The 14,830-nt window shown below is 42.5% G+C and overlaps 1 protein-coding gene across 4 annotated transcripts in view; it reads right to left on the bottom strand.

Annotated features, from left to right (window-relative positions):
• The window catches only part of LOC124613885 (zeta-crystallin-like), a 145,298-nt gene that overhangs the window by 51,718 nt on the left and 78,750 nt on the right, over positions 1 to 14,830 (bottom strand). For all 4 annotated transcript variants that reach the window (XM_047142624.1, XM_047142622.1, XM_047142621.1 and 1 more), the window contains one exon: positions 21 to 109. In XM_047142624.1, the coding sequence (XP_046998580.1) occupies positions 21 to 109 (89 nt within the window). The remainder of the gene's footprint in view (positions 1 to 20; positions 110 to 14,830) is intronic.

The raw sequence follows: 14,830 nt of genomic DNA, 5'->3' as shown, positions 1-14,830 counted from the left end.
AATAAACAAAAAGAATTTACCACATGCTTTGGCCAACTGTAATGCTGCAATTCCAACTGCACCACTTGCACCATGAATTAGAAGGACTTCTCCCGGTTTAATGCGACACCTATAAAAAAATTAACTATTTAGTTAATTCACCATAGAATAGTTCTCTGTCACACAAATGCACTTCTGACAGCATGACATAACTTACACATGTAGTGGGGTGGGCTGAAGGGGCATTTGGCATACAGGAAAGAGGGAACAAGTCAGAAAAAATGAATACCCAGAGACAAAATGAACGGAGAGAAGGTGGGAAGAGAAAGATGAAGCGCAAAACAGAAAAATTAAATAATGATTGGGAAAATTACAAAGATCTGAGACCACTTTGAAGGTGAACTGCATTATGAACAGGAGATTAAGCATAAGGTGTGCAACAAGAGAACAGAGAGAAGAGGAAAGGGGAAAGCAAGAGGATGGAATCAAGGTTTAGGCAGGCAGACAGGGAGGGGGAGGGTGTGGGGGAGGGTGAGGGGAAGGGGGAGGGGGAGGGTGTGGGGGGGTGAGGGGAAGGGGGAGGGTGTGGGGAAGGGGGAGGGGGAGGGTGTGGGGAAGGGGGAGGGGGAGGGTGTGGGGGGGTGAGGGGAAGGGGGAGGGGGAGGGGGAGGGTGTGGGGAAGGGTGAGGGGGAAGGGGAGGGGGAAGGGGAAGGGGAGGGGGAAGGGGAAGGGGAGGGGGAAGGGGAAGGGGAGGAGGAAGGGGAAGGGGAGGAGGAAGGGGAGGGGGAAGGGGAGGGGAGGGGGAGAGGGAGGGGGAGGGGGAGAGACTGTTCCTATACACTAAGTGATCACCATTTTATCGCAATGTTAGTGGTAATCCTTCAGGCATATGTACAGTGCATAGTAACATGACCAGCAAGTACACTGTTAATAAGCATCCATATACGTTATAGAAAGAAAATGCTACACTGGCTTTTGCTCAAGAATAAATTATGGAGGAGCTAGAAGGCATTCCACAATATAAGATATTTCAATTTTCATCTGTTCTATTATTTCTTCAAGGAAGTTTGGTTCATGTCATAATGACTGATTTCTCTTATTTACATTGGTCCCAAATTTGAATTTAATTTTTCTGTCCAACAGACAAAGAAATTCAAGCCAGTGCCCTATACAATCTGCTGACAAAAGAATGAAACTTATTTAATCAGCACATGGGACACCACTTGAAAATAAAAATTCAAAAAGTAATGATGTAATCCTTACTCTAATACTTCACAATATGAATAAAGTTATCCCCTTTTTTGCAGTCATCATTAACTGCAGCAATAATACCAGCTGAATTAGCATCATAACAGGATACTATGGCTCAGGTCGTGTCATCAAGGTATGTCAACTGACTCGCCAAAGTCAGTACCACACTGCTTACTATTTAAATCTTTTCCTTACACAATAAAATAAAGGATGGTCATTGTAAAATTATAAACATTAATTTCTGGCAGGTCGATAGACACACAAACAAACACAAACATACACACAAAATTCAAGCTTTCGCAACAAACTGTTGCCTCATCAGGAAAGAGGGAAGGAGAGGGGAAGACGAAAGGAAGTGGGTTTTAAGGGAGAGGGTAAGGAGTCATTCCAATCCCGGGAGCGGAAAGACTTACCTTAGGGGGAAAAAAAGACAGGTATACACTCGCACACAAGCACATATCCATCCCTTGTGCTTGTGTGCGAGTGTATACCTGTCTTTTTTTCCCCCTAAGGTAAGTCTTTCCGCTCCCGGGATTGGAATGACTCCTTACCCTCTCCTTTAAAACCCACTTCCTTTCATCTTCCCCTCTCCTTCCCTCTTTCCTGATGAGGCAACAGTTTGTTGCGAAAGCTTGAATTTTGTGTGTATGTTTGTGTTTGTTTGTGTGTCTATCGACCTGCCAGCGCTTTTGTTCGGTAAGTCACCTCATCTTTGTTTTTATATATAATTTTTCCCACGTGGAATGTTTCCTTCCATTATATTAAACATTAATTTCCATTGACTACAAATTTTCCCCTATTCGTTACTTCATGAAACTAGAAGAAGCACTTGTCTGCACGGCCCCTGTTAGGTTTTCCTACTGAAAATTCATGAAAGTACCTAATTCAGATTGCTCAGAGGCATTGTGGTATCTTGTCACATAACACATTCCTGAAGGCTCTCTTTCAGGATGGGATTTACAGACCATACGGCATGAAGAAATGAGTGAATGAACAAGGGTTGGAGAACTGGAGATTTGGTCTTACAGGTAGCTGCTATGTGATGTATTTGAGGGTTTCCACACAAAAGTATCAGACTAGAGTTGATATGGGCACAACTAGAGGCTGGTAGACAACTGTTGAATATAGTAAACAAAAAATAAAATAAAATAAAATAAATTGATAGCTACAGCAAATGCAGGCATTTTGCGAGTGGTATGTTCCAAAACAATAATGGAGTATTGAGCATCTGATCACCCAATGCAACACTGATCAATCCAAAAAGCATATCTCTAACAACCATGTGCCATATGTTTGAATGAAGTCTGAAGGTTAATATCTCATTGATACAAGATAACTGGAGTTCACATATGAGCTATTTCAGACATTATCAATTGTCTCAACCACATCTTGTGTTCATTTATCTTAAAAATTCCTCTCATAACGCAAATAGTGTATGAAATGGAGCGCTGAGAGGAGAAAATATTTCTCAGTCTGGTGATCTGTTTTTAGATATGTAATTAAAGTACCCCCCCCTCCCCCAATGAACCATGGACCTTGCCATTGGTGGGGAGGCTTGTGTGCCTCAACGATACAGATAGCTGTACCATAGGTGCAACCACAATGGAGGGGTATCTGTTGAGAGGCCAGACAAACGTGTCGTTCCTGAAAAGGGGCAGCAGCCTTTTCAATAGTTGCAAGAGCAACAGTCTGGATGATTGACTGATCTGGCCTTGTAACACTAACCAAAATGGCCTTGCTGTGCTGGTACTGCGAACGGCTGAAAGCAAGGGGAAACTACAGCCGTAATTTTTCCCGAGGGCATGCAGCTTTACTGTATGGTTAAATGATGAAGGCGTCCTCTTGGGTAAAATATTCCGGAGGTAAAATAGTCCACCATTCGGATCTCCGGGCGGGGACTACTCAAGAGGATGTCGTTATCAAGAGAAAGAAAACTGGCGTTCTACGGATCGGAGCGTGGAATGTCAGGACCCTTAATCGGGCAGGTAGGTTAGAAAATTTAAAAAGGGAAATGGATAGGTTAAAGTTAGATATAGTGGGAATTAGTTAAGTTCGGTGGAAGGAGGCACAAGACTTCTGGTCAGGTGACTACAGGGTTATAAACACAAAATCAAATAGGGGTAATGCAGGAGTAGGTTTAATAATGAATAGGAAAATAGGAATGCAGGTAAGCTACTACAAACAACGTAGTGAACGCATTATTGTGGCCAAGATAGATACGAAGCCCACGCCTACTACAGTAGTACAAGGTTATATGCCAACTAGCTCTGCAGATGATGATGAAATTGAAGAAATGTATGATGAAATAAAAGAAATTATTCATATTGTGAAGGGAGACGAAAATTTAATAGTCATGGGTGACTGGAATTCGGCAGTAGGAAAAGGGAGAGAAGGAAACGTAGTAGGTGAAGAGGAAGCTGCTTGGTAGAGTTTTGCACAGAGCACAACTTAATCATAGCTAACACTTGGTTCAAGAATCATGAAAGAAGGTTGTATACACGGAAGAAACCTGGAGATACTGACAGGTTTCAGATACATTATACAATGGTAAGACAGAAATTTAGGAACCAGGTTTTAAATTGTAAGACATTTCCAGGGGCAGATGTGGATTCTGACCACAATCTATTGGTTATGAACTGTAGATTGAAACTGAAGAAACTGCAAAAAGGTGGGAATTTAAGGAGATGGGACCTGGATAAACTGACTAAACCAGAGGTTGTACAGAGTTTCAGGGAGAGCATAAGGGAACAATTGACAGGAATGGGGGAAAGAAATACAGTAGAAGAAGAATGGGTAGCTTTGAGGGATGAAGTAGTGAATGCAGCAGAGGATCAAGTAGGTAAAAAGATGAGGGCTAATAGAAATCCTTGGGTCACAGAAGAAATACTGAATTTAATTGATGAAAGGAGAAAATATAAAAATGCAGTAAATGAAGCAGGCAAAAAGGAATACAAAAGTCTCAAAAATGAGATCGACAGGAAGTGCAAAGTGGCTAAGCAGGGATGGCTAGAGGACAAATGTAAGGATGTAGAGGCTTATCTCACTAGGGGTAAGATAGATACAGCCTACAGGAAAATTAAAGAGGCCTTCAGAGAAAAGAGAACCAGTTGTCTGAATATCAAAAGCTCATATGGAAACTCAGTTCTAAGCAAAGAAGGGAAAGCAGAAAGGTGGAAGGAGTATATAGAGGATCTATACATGGGCGATGTACTTGAGGACAATATCATGGAAATGGAAGAGGATGTAGATGAAGATGAAATGGGAGATATGATACTGCGTGAAGAGTTTGACAGAGCACTGAAAGACCTGAGTCGAAACAAGGCCCCCAGAGTAGACAACATTCCATTAGCACTACTGACAGCCTTGGGAGAGCCAGTCCTGACAAAACTCTACCATCTGGTGAGCAAGATGTATGAAACAGGCGAAATACCCACAGACTTCAAGAAGAATATAATAATTCCCATCCCAAAGAAAGCAGGTGTTGACAAATGTGAAAATTACCGAACTATCAGTTTAATAAGTCACGGCTGCAAAATACTAACACGAATTCTTTACATACGAATGGAAAAACTAGTAGAAGCCGACCTCGGGGAAGATCAGTTTGGATTCCGTAGAAATGTTGGGACACGTGAGGCAATACTGACCCTACGACTTATCTTAGAAGCTAGATTAAGGAAAAGCAAACCTACGTTTCTAGCATTTGTAGACTTAGAGAAAGCTTTTGACAATGTTGACTGGAATACACTCTTTCAAATTCTGAAGGTGGCAGGAGTAAAATACAGGGAGCGAAAGGCTATTTACAATTTGTACAGAAACCAGATGGCAGTTATAAGAGTCGAGGGGTATGAAAGGGAAGCAGTGGTTGGGAAGGGAGTGAGACAGGGTTGTAGTCTCTCCCCGATGTTATTCTACCTGTATATTGAGCAAGCAGTGAAGGAAACAAAAGAAAATTCGGAGTAGGTATTAAAATTCATGGAGAAGAAATAAAAACTTTGAGGTTTGCCAATGACATTGTAATTCTGTCAGAGACAGCAAAGGACTTGGAAGATCAGTTGAATGGAATGGATAGTGTCTTGAAAGGAGGGTATAAGATGAACATCAACAAAAGCAAAACGAGGATAATGGAATGTAGTCGAATGAAGTTGGGTGATGCTGAGGGAATTAGATTAGGAAATGAGACACTTAAAGTAGTAAAGGAATTTTGCTATTTCGGGAGCAAAATAACTGATGATGGTCGAAGTAGAGAGGATATAAAATGTAGACTGGCAATGGCAAGGAAAGCGTTTCTGAAGAAGAGAAATTTGTTAACATCGAGTATAGATTTAAGTGTCAGGAAGTCATTTCTGAAAGTATTTGTACGGAGTGTAGCCATGTATGGAAGTGAAACATGGATGATAAATAGTTTGGACAAGAAGAGAATAGAAGCTTTTGAAATGTGGTGCTACAGAAGAATGCTGAATATTAGATGGGTAGATCACATAACTAATGAGGAAGTATTGAATAGGACTGGGGAGAAGAGAAGTTTGTGGCACAACTTGACAAGAAGAAGGGATCGGTTGGTAGGACATGTGTTGAGGCATCAAGGGATCACCAATTTCGTATTGGAGGGCAGCGTGGAGGGTAAAAATTGTAGAGGGAGACCAAGAGATGTATACACTAAGCAGATTCAGAAGGATGAAGGTTGCAGTAGGTACTGGGAGATGATGAAGCTTGCACAGGATAGAGTAGCATGGAGAGCTGCATCAAACCAGTCTCAGGACTGAAGACCACAACAACAACAACAACAACAACAGTTAAAACTGAATTACATTGCATTATCATAGTGAGAAGGTACAACTTTGCATTAATTGCAGTGGTTTTCTACTGACAATAGGTTTGCTATAGTAATTAAAAGGGTTTTTGAGAGTCTTTGCAAACATTAGAAATGCCATTAAAGCAGTAGTTTTGATAATACATTATGTAACTGAAGATGTTACATATACGTTGTGTTTAGGTTTGAAAGTGATAATACTGGTCCCTTTTGTTTACACATAAGCTGTGAGTACAGATGGTATATTGGCTCTTCAAGTCATTGTTAATCGCTAGAGTCTAACCCAGTTTAGGAATACTAGTGAAAGTCATCTCAGCTGAACTAATTTCAGAACGGTTGACTTTTTGCTATGTACTGGATACTGTGGAAGTTGTTGGATGTGTTCGACACAGGGCAGACAACATCATATAGGCCCTACGTACCCAGTTGAACTTTGACACATTTCAACTATTGGTCAAGTAGGTCTACTGTACCCAGCCCCTAACTGTGCCATTACAACCACCAACATTACCCCCATGTCTCGCGGGTTGTCTAGTGATTGGGCCACAGGCATTTCCTCACAGAGGTGCCAGTTTCCTGCTAGCTATGTGCACACCACCAATAGTGGCACAGTGCTTGTGGAACTATTTTACACCCATAATCACATGTCTACACACATCTGCAGACACGCCATCCATAGCAGCACTGCAATCACAGTCACTTGATTTTGCACTTATCCGCCCACCTGCCTTTGAAGGCTGTGCCAAGGCCACACGCAGGCCAACAGTTTTCCCAATCTGGCCAATTATGTCAGCCATTACCGGACCACCACTCAGAGCATCACTGTCCATCTCGCCAGCCCATCAGTATTGCCATGTCCTCGGGCCCTGCCAATGATTGAGCCGTCAACCCTACTGATCCCCAACTGCAGTCAATATCGTCACTGGCTCATCAGCTCTATGCCAGTGCACTCCATTGGCGTCATCATATCCTGGGCAGTCCTGCTGGTTGACTGCCGCCTTCTGCTGTCAATGCCTTCATTACCCAGAGCAACTTCAACCTCACCGGCTCATTGATCTTGCCACATCCCAGGTCATCTCACACCTAATCAAACATTGTCTACCAGCAGCTGCTGATGCCTACCAATGCCAGCTCACTGGGCTACCAATGCTGCCTGTCTTGCTGTGTACAGCCACACCCCTCTTGCCACAACATCAATCACCAGGTGCCTGCCACGCACTGCCCACCATCACCGGGCACCTGCGCACCCTAGCACAGCACCATGCCAGGTACAGACCAGATACAGAATATATAATATCATGTGTCATGTTATTGTAACTTTGTGCAGAAACTCTTGCAGATGTCACTGTGAGCCTTTGTTTATTTTCCATGCTCTTGTTACTGTGCAAGGACACGAAAGTCTGCGATGAGATGCTCCAGTCATGCCGCACTGCACTGGTTAACAGTGCGGCTGGCAACGACAGAACCATGCCTGTCATCCCACTGGCAGTTGTCTTGGGTAGAGCTGGCTCCTATCAGCTGCTGATGCTCGACATCCCGGAAGTATCATCATCACACCAGCAGCCGCATTTGGCAGAGCCATGCTCCCACCAGCTGCCGACCCCTGATGTCTGGAGAGTGCCATTGTCCTCGAGGAACCTAACAGCTTGTCCACCCACAGGCAAAAATTGGTGACATGGTGGCCCAGCCTCACTGCAATCGTTGGTCGAGCTTCTATCTCCCATCAACCACTGATGCCTGCCAATCCTACCTTGCTGTTTCCTGCTGTTACAGGACAAACTGTTCGCTGTTCTGATGCTCCTTCGTGGGTTCTATGTCATCTTCAGCACTTCCACACAAAGCATTAGATTTAAAGAATCACGAGATTACTACAAATAACTTGTCAGTTGTAGTGACAGCATTTTACAGAGTTTCTGCAGGGAACATGAATGTGTTTGTGAGGCAGTTACACCCTCTTTTATCACAAGTGTCCTCCAAGCCCAAGAATTTAATAACTGCAAATGCTTTTAATTTCAAATTTCTAAATAGGACCAGGAATGAAGCAGATGTAAAACATTTAGTTGAGTCTTTTAATCTGAAGACAGAAGTAGATTTTCCAATTAAGGTTACTGATAAAAAATTCAGTTCACAATACATTTATAGATACATCAAGAGTCAACAGAGTCAGTGTACATCCAATTGTTAATGACTTTCTGACCATGGTGGTCAATTGCTCACACATCAAACTAAAAAAAGATTTGAGCAATCTTGGACAATAAATGACAGGATCCTTAAAAATTTCAATTACAGACTGTAAGAGATATATTGGAGTCCAATTTTCAGTGACACAAATGTAAACAAAAAGTGTAATAAATTTTTAAATGAATTCATGTCTCTCTTTGTAGCTACTTTTCCCCAAAAAATAATTAGAAACAGTCATGTAGGCACCAATAAGAAGACATGGCTCACTACAGAACTTTACTGTAGTACACTAAAACAGATGTTGAATAAGATTATAAGTATGTGCATAAAACTTGAAATTAAGAAGTGAGAAAGCAAAATAAAAACTATTTGAAATGCAATAAAGAGGAAACTGGCAGAAAATCATGGGCCATGGCTCACATACAAATTAAACAGGATGCAATGTTGTAATGGAACCTGAAATGGTTGCAGAAATCTTGAAAAACATTTTTTACCAGCACCAGAGAAGGCAGGGCAGGGCGTAAATGGATGTGTGGACAAACCAATGGCTCTCCTACAGAAAGCTTTTAGCAACAGAACCCCGTAGATATCCTTACCTCCTGTTACAGTAAATGAGACTGAAAGAATAATAAACCCATTAAAAATATAAAGTCTGTTAATCTGTGCAATATTTCTACTGAAACATTATTATAAATGCATACATCCAGTTTTATGCAACATACTCAATACTTCTCTGCAAGTAGAAATTGTCCCTGAAACACTAAAACTGACAGTAGTGATACCCAATTTAAAAAAAAGTGATAAACCTAATTTCATGAGCTATTACCCAATCTTGCTTTTAACCATCTTTTCCAAAATTCTTGAAAAACCAATACACAGACTGATCATACGTCATCTCACCTTCCACAATGTTGTTGTTGTTGTTGTTGTTGTGGTCTTCAGTCCAGAGACTGGTTTGATGCAGCTTTCCATGCTACTCTATCCTGTGCAAGCTTCTTCATCTCCCAGTACCTACTGCAACCTGCATCTTTCTGAATCTGTTTAGTGTATTCATCTCTTCGTCTCCCTCTCCAATTACCTTCCACAATATCCTCAACAATAATACATTTGATTCTCATGCTCGTCTTTATACTGTGGAGCTGTCAGCTCGTGGCTTCAGTCACACATACAGGAGTGAGAGCAGACTGTTATGCTGAATCCATAGTGCTCAGAGCCATTTGAACCATTTTGTTATGCTGAATGGCTCATCCAGAAAACTTTTTTCATCTAAATGGGACCCACTGTTTTAGATCCATTGCTTTTTCTTAATTTCATTAATGACATTTCTTTTTGTTCTGATAAAAAGAGTAATTTGCCCATTTCACAGATGATTACAATTTATCATTGACAAATTTTCAGATAATAATCTTGAACAAACTGAACGAAGTTTTCATTTATGTCAAACTGGTTTCCTTCAAATCGTCTCTCACTAATGAGGTTCAATACACCACAAATAAATCTTTAAGAAATTAACAAAGTTCAAAATTCAATCAAAGCAAAAAGGTGAGGATACAAAATTCCTGGGGGCTTATATAGACAGCAAATGTAATTGGTCAGCAGGAAATTTAAATAGTTGCCCCACATTCTTCAGCTTTTTAAAAGACTTATCTCAGTCATATTTGCAGTACAGGTTATTGCTTCAGAAGCTGAAGCAGATACCTTTAACCATTCCTACTTTGGCTACTTTAATTCATTAATGTTGTATGCTATTATATTCTATGAGTAACAACCTATTCAAGAAAGTTCAATGCATTTACATCTACATCTACATACATACTCCGGAATCCACCAAATGGTGCATGGCGGAGGGTAGCTCATACCACAACTAGCATCTTCTCTCCCTGTTCCACTCCCAAACAGAACAAGGGAAAATGACTGCCTATATGCCTCTGTACGAGCCCTAATCTCTCTTATCTTATCTTTGTGGTCTTTCCACGAAATATAAGTTGGCGGCAGTAAAATTGTACTGCAGTCAGTCTCAAATGCAGGTTCTCTAAATTTGCTCAGTAGTGATTCATGAAAAGAACGCCTCCTTTCCTCCAGAGACACCCACCCGAGTTCCTGAAGCATTTCCGTAACAATCGCATGATGATCAAACCTACCAGTAACAAATCTAGCAGCCCGCCTCTGAATTGCTTCTATGTCCTCCCTCAATCCGACCTGATAGGGATCCCAAACGCTTGAGCAGTACTCAAGAATAGGTCATATTAGGGTTTTATAAGTGGTCTCCTTTACAGATGAACCACTTCTTCCCAAAATTCTACCAATGAACCGAAGACGACTATCCGCCTTCCCCACAACTGCCATTACATGCTTGTCCCACTTCATATCGCTCTGCAATGTTACGCCCAAATATTTAATTGACGTGACTGTGTCAAGCACTACACTACTAATGGAGTATTCAAACTTTACGGGATTCTTTTTCCTATTCATCTTCATTAATTTACATTTATCTATATTTAGAGTTAGCTGCCATTCTTTACACCAATCACAAATCCTGTCCAAGTCATCTTGTATCCTCCTACAGTCACTCAACGACGACACCTTCTCGTACATCACAGCATCATCAGCAAACAGCCCCACATTGCTATCCACCCTATCCAAAAGATCATTTATGTATATAGAAAACTACAGTGGACCTACCACATTTCCCTGGGGCACTCCAGATGATACCCTCACCTCCGATGAACACTCACCATTGAGGACAACGTACTGGGTTCTATTACTTAAGAAGTCGTCGAGCCACTCACATACCTGGGAACCAATCCCATATGCTCGTACCTTAGTTAGGAGTCTGCAGTGGGGCACCGCGTCAAACGCTTTCCGGAAGTCAAGGAATATGGCATCCGTCTGATACCCTTCATCCATGGTTCGCAAGATATCATGTGAAAAAAGGGCGAGTTGCGTTTCGCAGGAGCGATGCTTTCTAAAGCCGTGCTGATGCATGGACAGCAACTTCTCTGTCTCGAGGAAATCCATTATATTCGAACTGAGAATATGTTCGAGAATCCTGCAACAAACCGATGTTAAGGATATTGGTCTGTAATTTTGAGGATCCGTCCTTCTACCTTTCTTATATACAGGCGTCACCTGCGCTTTATTCCAGTTGCTCGGGACTTTACATTGGGCAAGAGATTCACGATAAATGCAAGCTAAGTAAGGAGCCAATGCAGTAGAGTACTCTCTGTAAAACCAAATTGGAATCCCATCAGGACCTGGCGATTTATTTATTGTCAACCCATTCAGCTGCTTCACAACCCCAGGGATGTCTATCACTATGTCCTCCATACGGGAATCTGTACGAGACTCAAATGTCGGTATGTTTGTACGATCCTCCTGCGTGAAAGATTTCTCAAATGCTAAATTTAAAATTTCAGCTTTCGTTTTGCTGTCTTCCATTGCCAGGCCAGACTGGTCAGTGAGTGACTGGATGGAAGACTTAGACCCGCTTACTGATTTTACGTAAGGCCAGAATTTCCTTGGGTTTTCAGCAAGATCTTTTGCTAAGGTATGATGGTGGTAGTGGTTGAATGCTTCGCGCATCGCTCTTTTTACAGCAGCACAAATCTCTACTAACTTTTGCCTGTCCTCATTCTCCCAATCTTTCTTGTACCGCGAGTGCAACTGTCTTTGCTTCCTGAGCATTCTCCAAATTGCGCTGTTAAACCATGGTGGGTCTTTCCCATCCGTAACCCACTTTTTTGGCACATACTTGTCCAATGCGTGATTTACAATGTGTTTAAAATTTGCCCATAATTCTTCCACGTCCATTGTACCGGAAGTAAATGGAATCGATTCATTTACTAAGTGGGATGCTAACAACTGCTTATCTGCTCTTTCTGGTAAGAATACTCTCCTAGCCTTCTTGACCGACTTTTTAACTTTCGTAACCATAGTCGTAATGACAACATCATGATCACTAATCCCTGTCTCAACACTGACACCATCAATGAGGTCTGGTCTGTTCGTGGCTACCAAATCTAAAATATTTCCATTACGCGTTGGCTGTCGATTTAGCTGCTCAAGACAGTTTTCGGATAATGTGTTCAAAAGTAATTCACACGACGGCTTGTCTGAACCACCTGTAATGAATCCATAGACATCCCAGTCTATACTAGGTAGGTTGATGTCGCCTCTGACTAATATAGCATGATCCGGGTACTTCTGCGATACAGAGTGTAGACTCCCTTTGAATGATTCTAGAACTGTCACGGTGGAACCTGGTGGCCGGTAATAACACCCAACAATTAATTTTATTTCTCCTAGCCCTGTTAAACGTGTCCAGATAACTTCACAATCACACTCTACTTCGACCTCAGTAGACACAATATTTTTGTCAACTGAAATGAAGACACCACCTCCTACGGTGTCTAATCTGTCTCTCTGATACACGTTCCAACCCTCACTAAATATTTCAGAACTTCCTATCTCAGGATTCAGCCAGGTCTCAGTCCCGAGAATAATTTGTGTGCCACACGCTTCTTGGAGGGCAGTAAATTCAGGAACTTTATTCCGAACACTCTGAAAATTTACTGCTAATATCTTGATAGCTGAAGTGTCTTTATACTGAGAGCGTCCTGATTTCCCTGCCTGCACGTCGACTGGTGAGTGTTCATCACAGAACACCTCGCACTACTGCCTAGCCTAAAAAAAAAAACCTCATGTGCATGACACAAGTACTCTGCTACCCGAGTAGCCGCTTCCTTTGTGCAGTGCACTCCTGACCTATCTAGGAGCGTCCTACAATTCCCCACCCAATAGCCAAGTCTAGAAATCTGCAGCCAAGACCGTCACAGAGTCGACGAAGCCTCTGATTGAGACCCTCCACTCGGCTCCAAACCAAAGGACCCCGATCCACTCTGGGAACGAAGTTGCAAACAGAGAGCTCTGCTTGCACCCTGCGTGCGAGGGCAGTGGTCTTCACCAAATCCGCCAGCCACCTGTATGAACTGAGGATCGGCTCAGAAACCAAGCGACAGGCTACTACTTGCAGACGACTACACCCCGTATGCTCGATAGCCGCAGGCAAGGCCGCGTCTGCATCTTGGATGAGGCCCCCCAGCAGACAAACCGAGTGCACGTTTGATTTCTTTCCAGCCCTGTACGCTATTTCCCTAAGGGGCTCCATCACCCGCCTAACGTTGGAGCTCCCAATAACCAGCAAGCCTTTGCCCCCGTGTGCCTGCTCAGGCCCTGCTGAAGGAGCGGCCACCTGTCCACTGACAGGATGAACGGGCAAGGCCACCCGGCCAGCCTCCAAATTGGCCCTCCACCTCGAGCGACGCGAACGCGTTGCAGTCCGCCACTCACCCTGAGGTGAGGGCGGCCCCAAGGCGCTGGGTACACTAGAAGGTGCCTCGGCGGCTGAGTCAGCGGACGCAGCAAGCGACACCTGGGGTGTCTCAAGCGACGAGCCAGACCCTCCGCCTTCGCTGCACCTTGAGGAATCAGCCTGAAGGCGGCTGACCGTGGCCAACAGCACACTCAGCTGCTCGCAAACTGCGGCCAGTTCCTCCTGCGCCCGCACACAGCACGCACACACCCTATCCAACCTAATGCTAATATCTAACGACTCTGCAAATTTATACTCTACGGCTATCAATAAGCAATGTTACTCCTCTCAAATACGAGAATACGCAAGGATTTTATGTAATTAAATATGCAAGCGCACAAACACTCAGAAAGAAATTAAGAATCAAATTACAAAAGCTAAATATGCGACTCGCTACTGCACTGCTGCTGGACTGATACTTCACCAGCGGCTGCTCAAGGCTCACTCAAACAAGTCATCAGAAAAATACATCGTGTACTTCTTTCACCATTAGGATCCTTACTACCTCTTCACAGTAGATATTTTCCTTGTTCACTTTTGTCTGTACTAACTTTTCTCAATGCAAAGACAACAGCAGATATCATCACTACAACACACAAACCAAAACCTGTCTGCACACTGAATTGAAAAGTCTTACTCTGCTTCAAAAAGGAGTTTCTTACCCCAACATTAAGCTCTTTAATGCATTACAACTACGTATCAAATGTCTTGATAAACAATTGCTGAAATTCAAACGAATCTCAGAGAGTACCTAATGGAGAAATCTTTTTACATGCTCAGTGAACATCTGAGAGGAAATGAATACCACTACAAACTGTACAACAGCTTCAGAACTAGTTGTAATTAATTAATTTTATTTTGTGCTCAATAATAGGCATGTGAAAATGTGGTTTTTGTTATTCATGGATTTATTTATTTATTGTAATATGTAGCTTAACTTTGCTTTCGTATATTACCTACCCTTCAACAGTGTTACATAATTTTCCATTACTTGGAGTCATGTTCTGTAGCTGATGTCTTGTTTAATTTGTATTTCTTATTTATTTTTGTACCGTGACCTAGTCTGGAGCACGGAACTGCCTGATGCTGATACAACAAAACGGCGACATAAGGAACGAGGTGCTTTACGGTGATGAGTGAGCATGCTAACTTGTTTTACTTTCTGGGCAAAAGTGTTGGGAAGAGAAAAACACTAGCTAGCCAGGATCACATAAACAGTACTTGAATATCAGGTCCT

Source organism: Schistocerca americana, chromosome 4 (assembly GCF_021461395.2).
Source record: "Schistocerca americana isolate TAMUIC-IGC-003095 chromosome 4, iqSchAmer2.1, whole genome shotgun sequence".
Taxonomy (NCBI): domain Eukaryota; kingdom Metazoa; phylum Arthropoda; class Insecta; order Orthoptera; family Acrididae; genus Schistocerca; species Schistocerca americana.
Note: the sequence above shows the minus strand (reverse complement) of the source record. Positions and strands in the feature narration are given on the sequence as shown.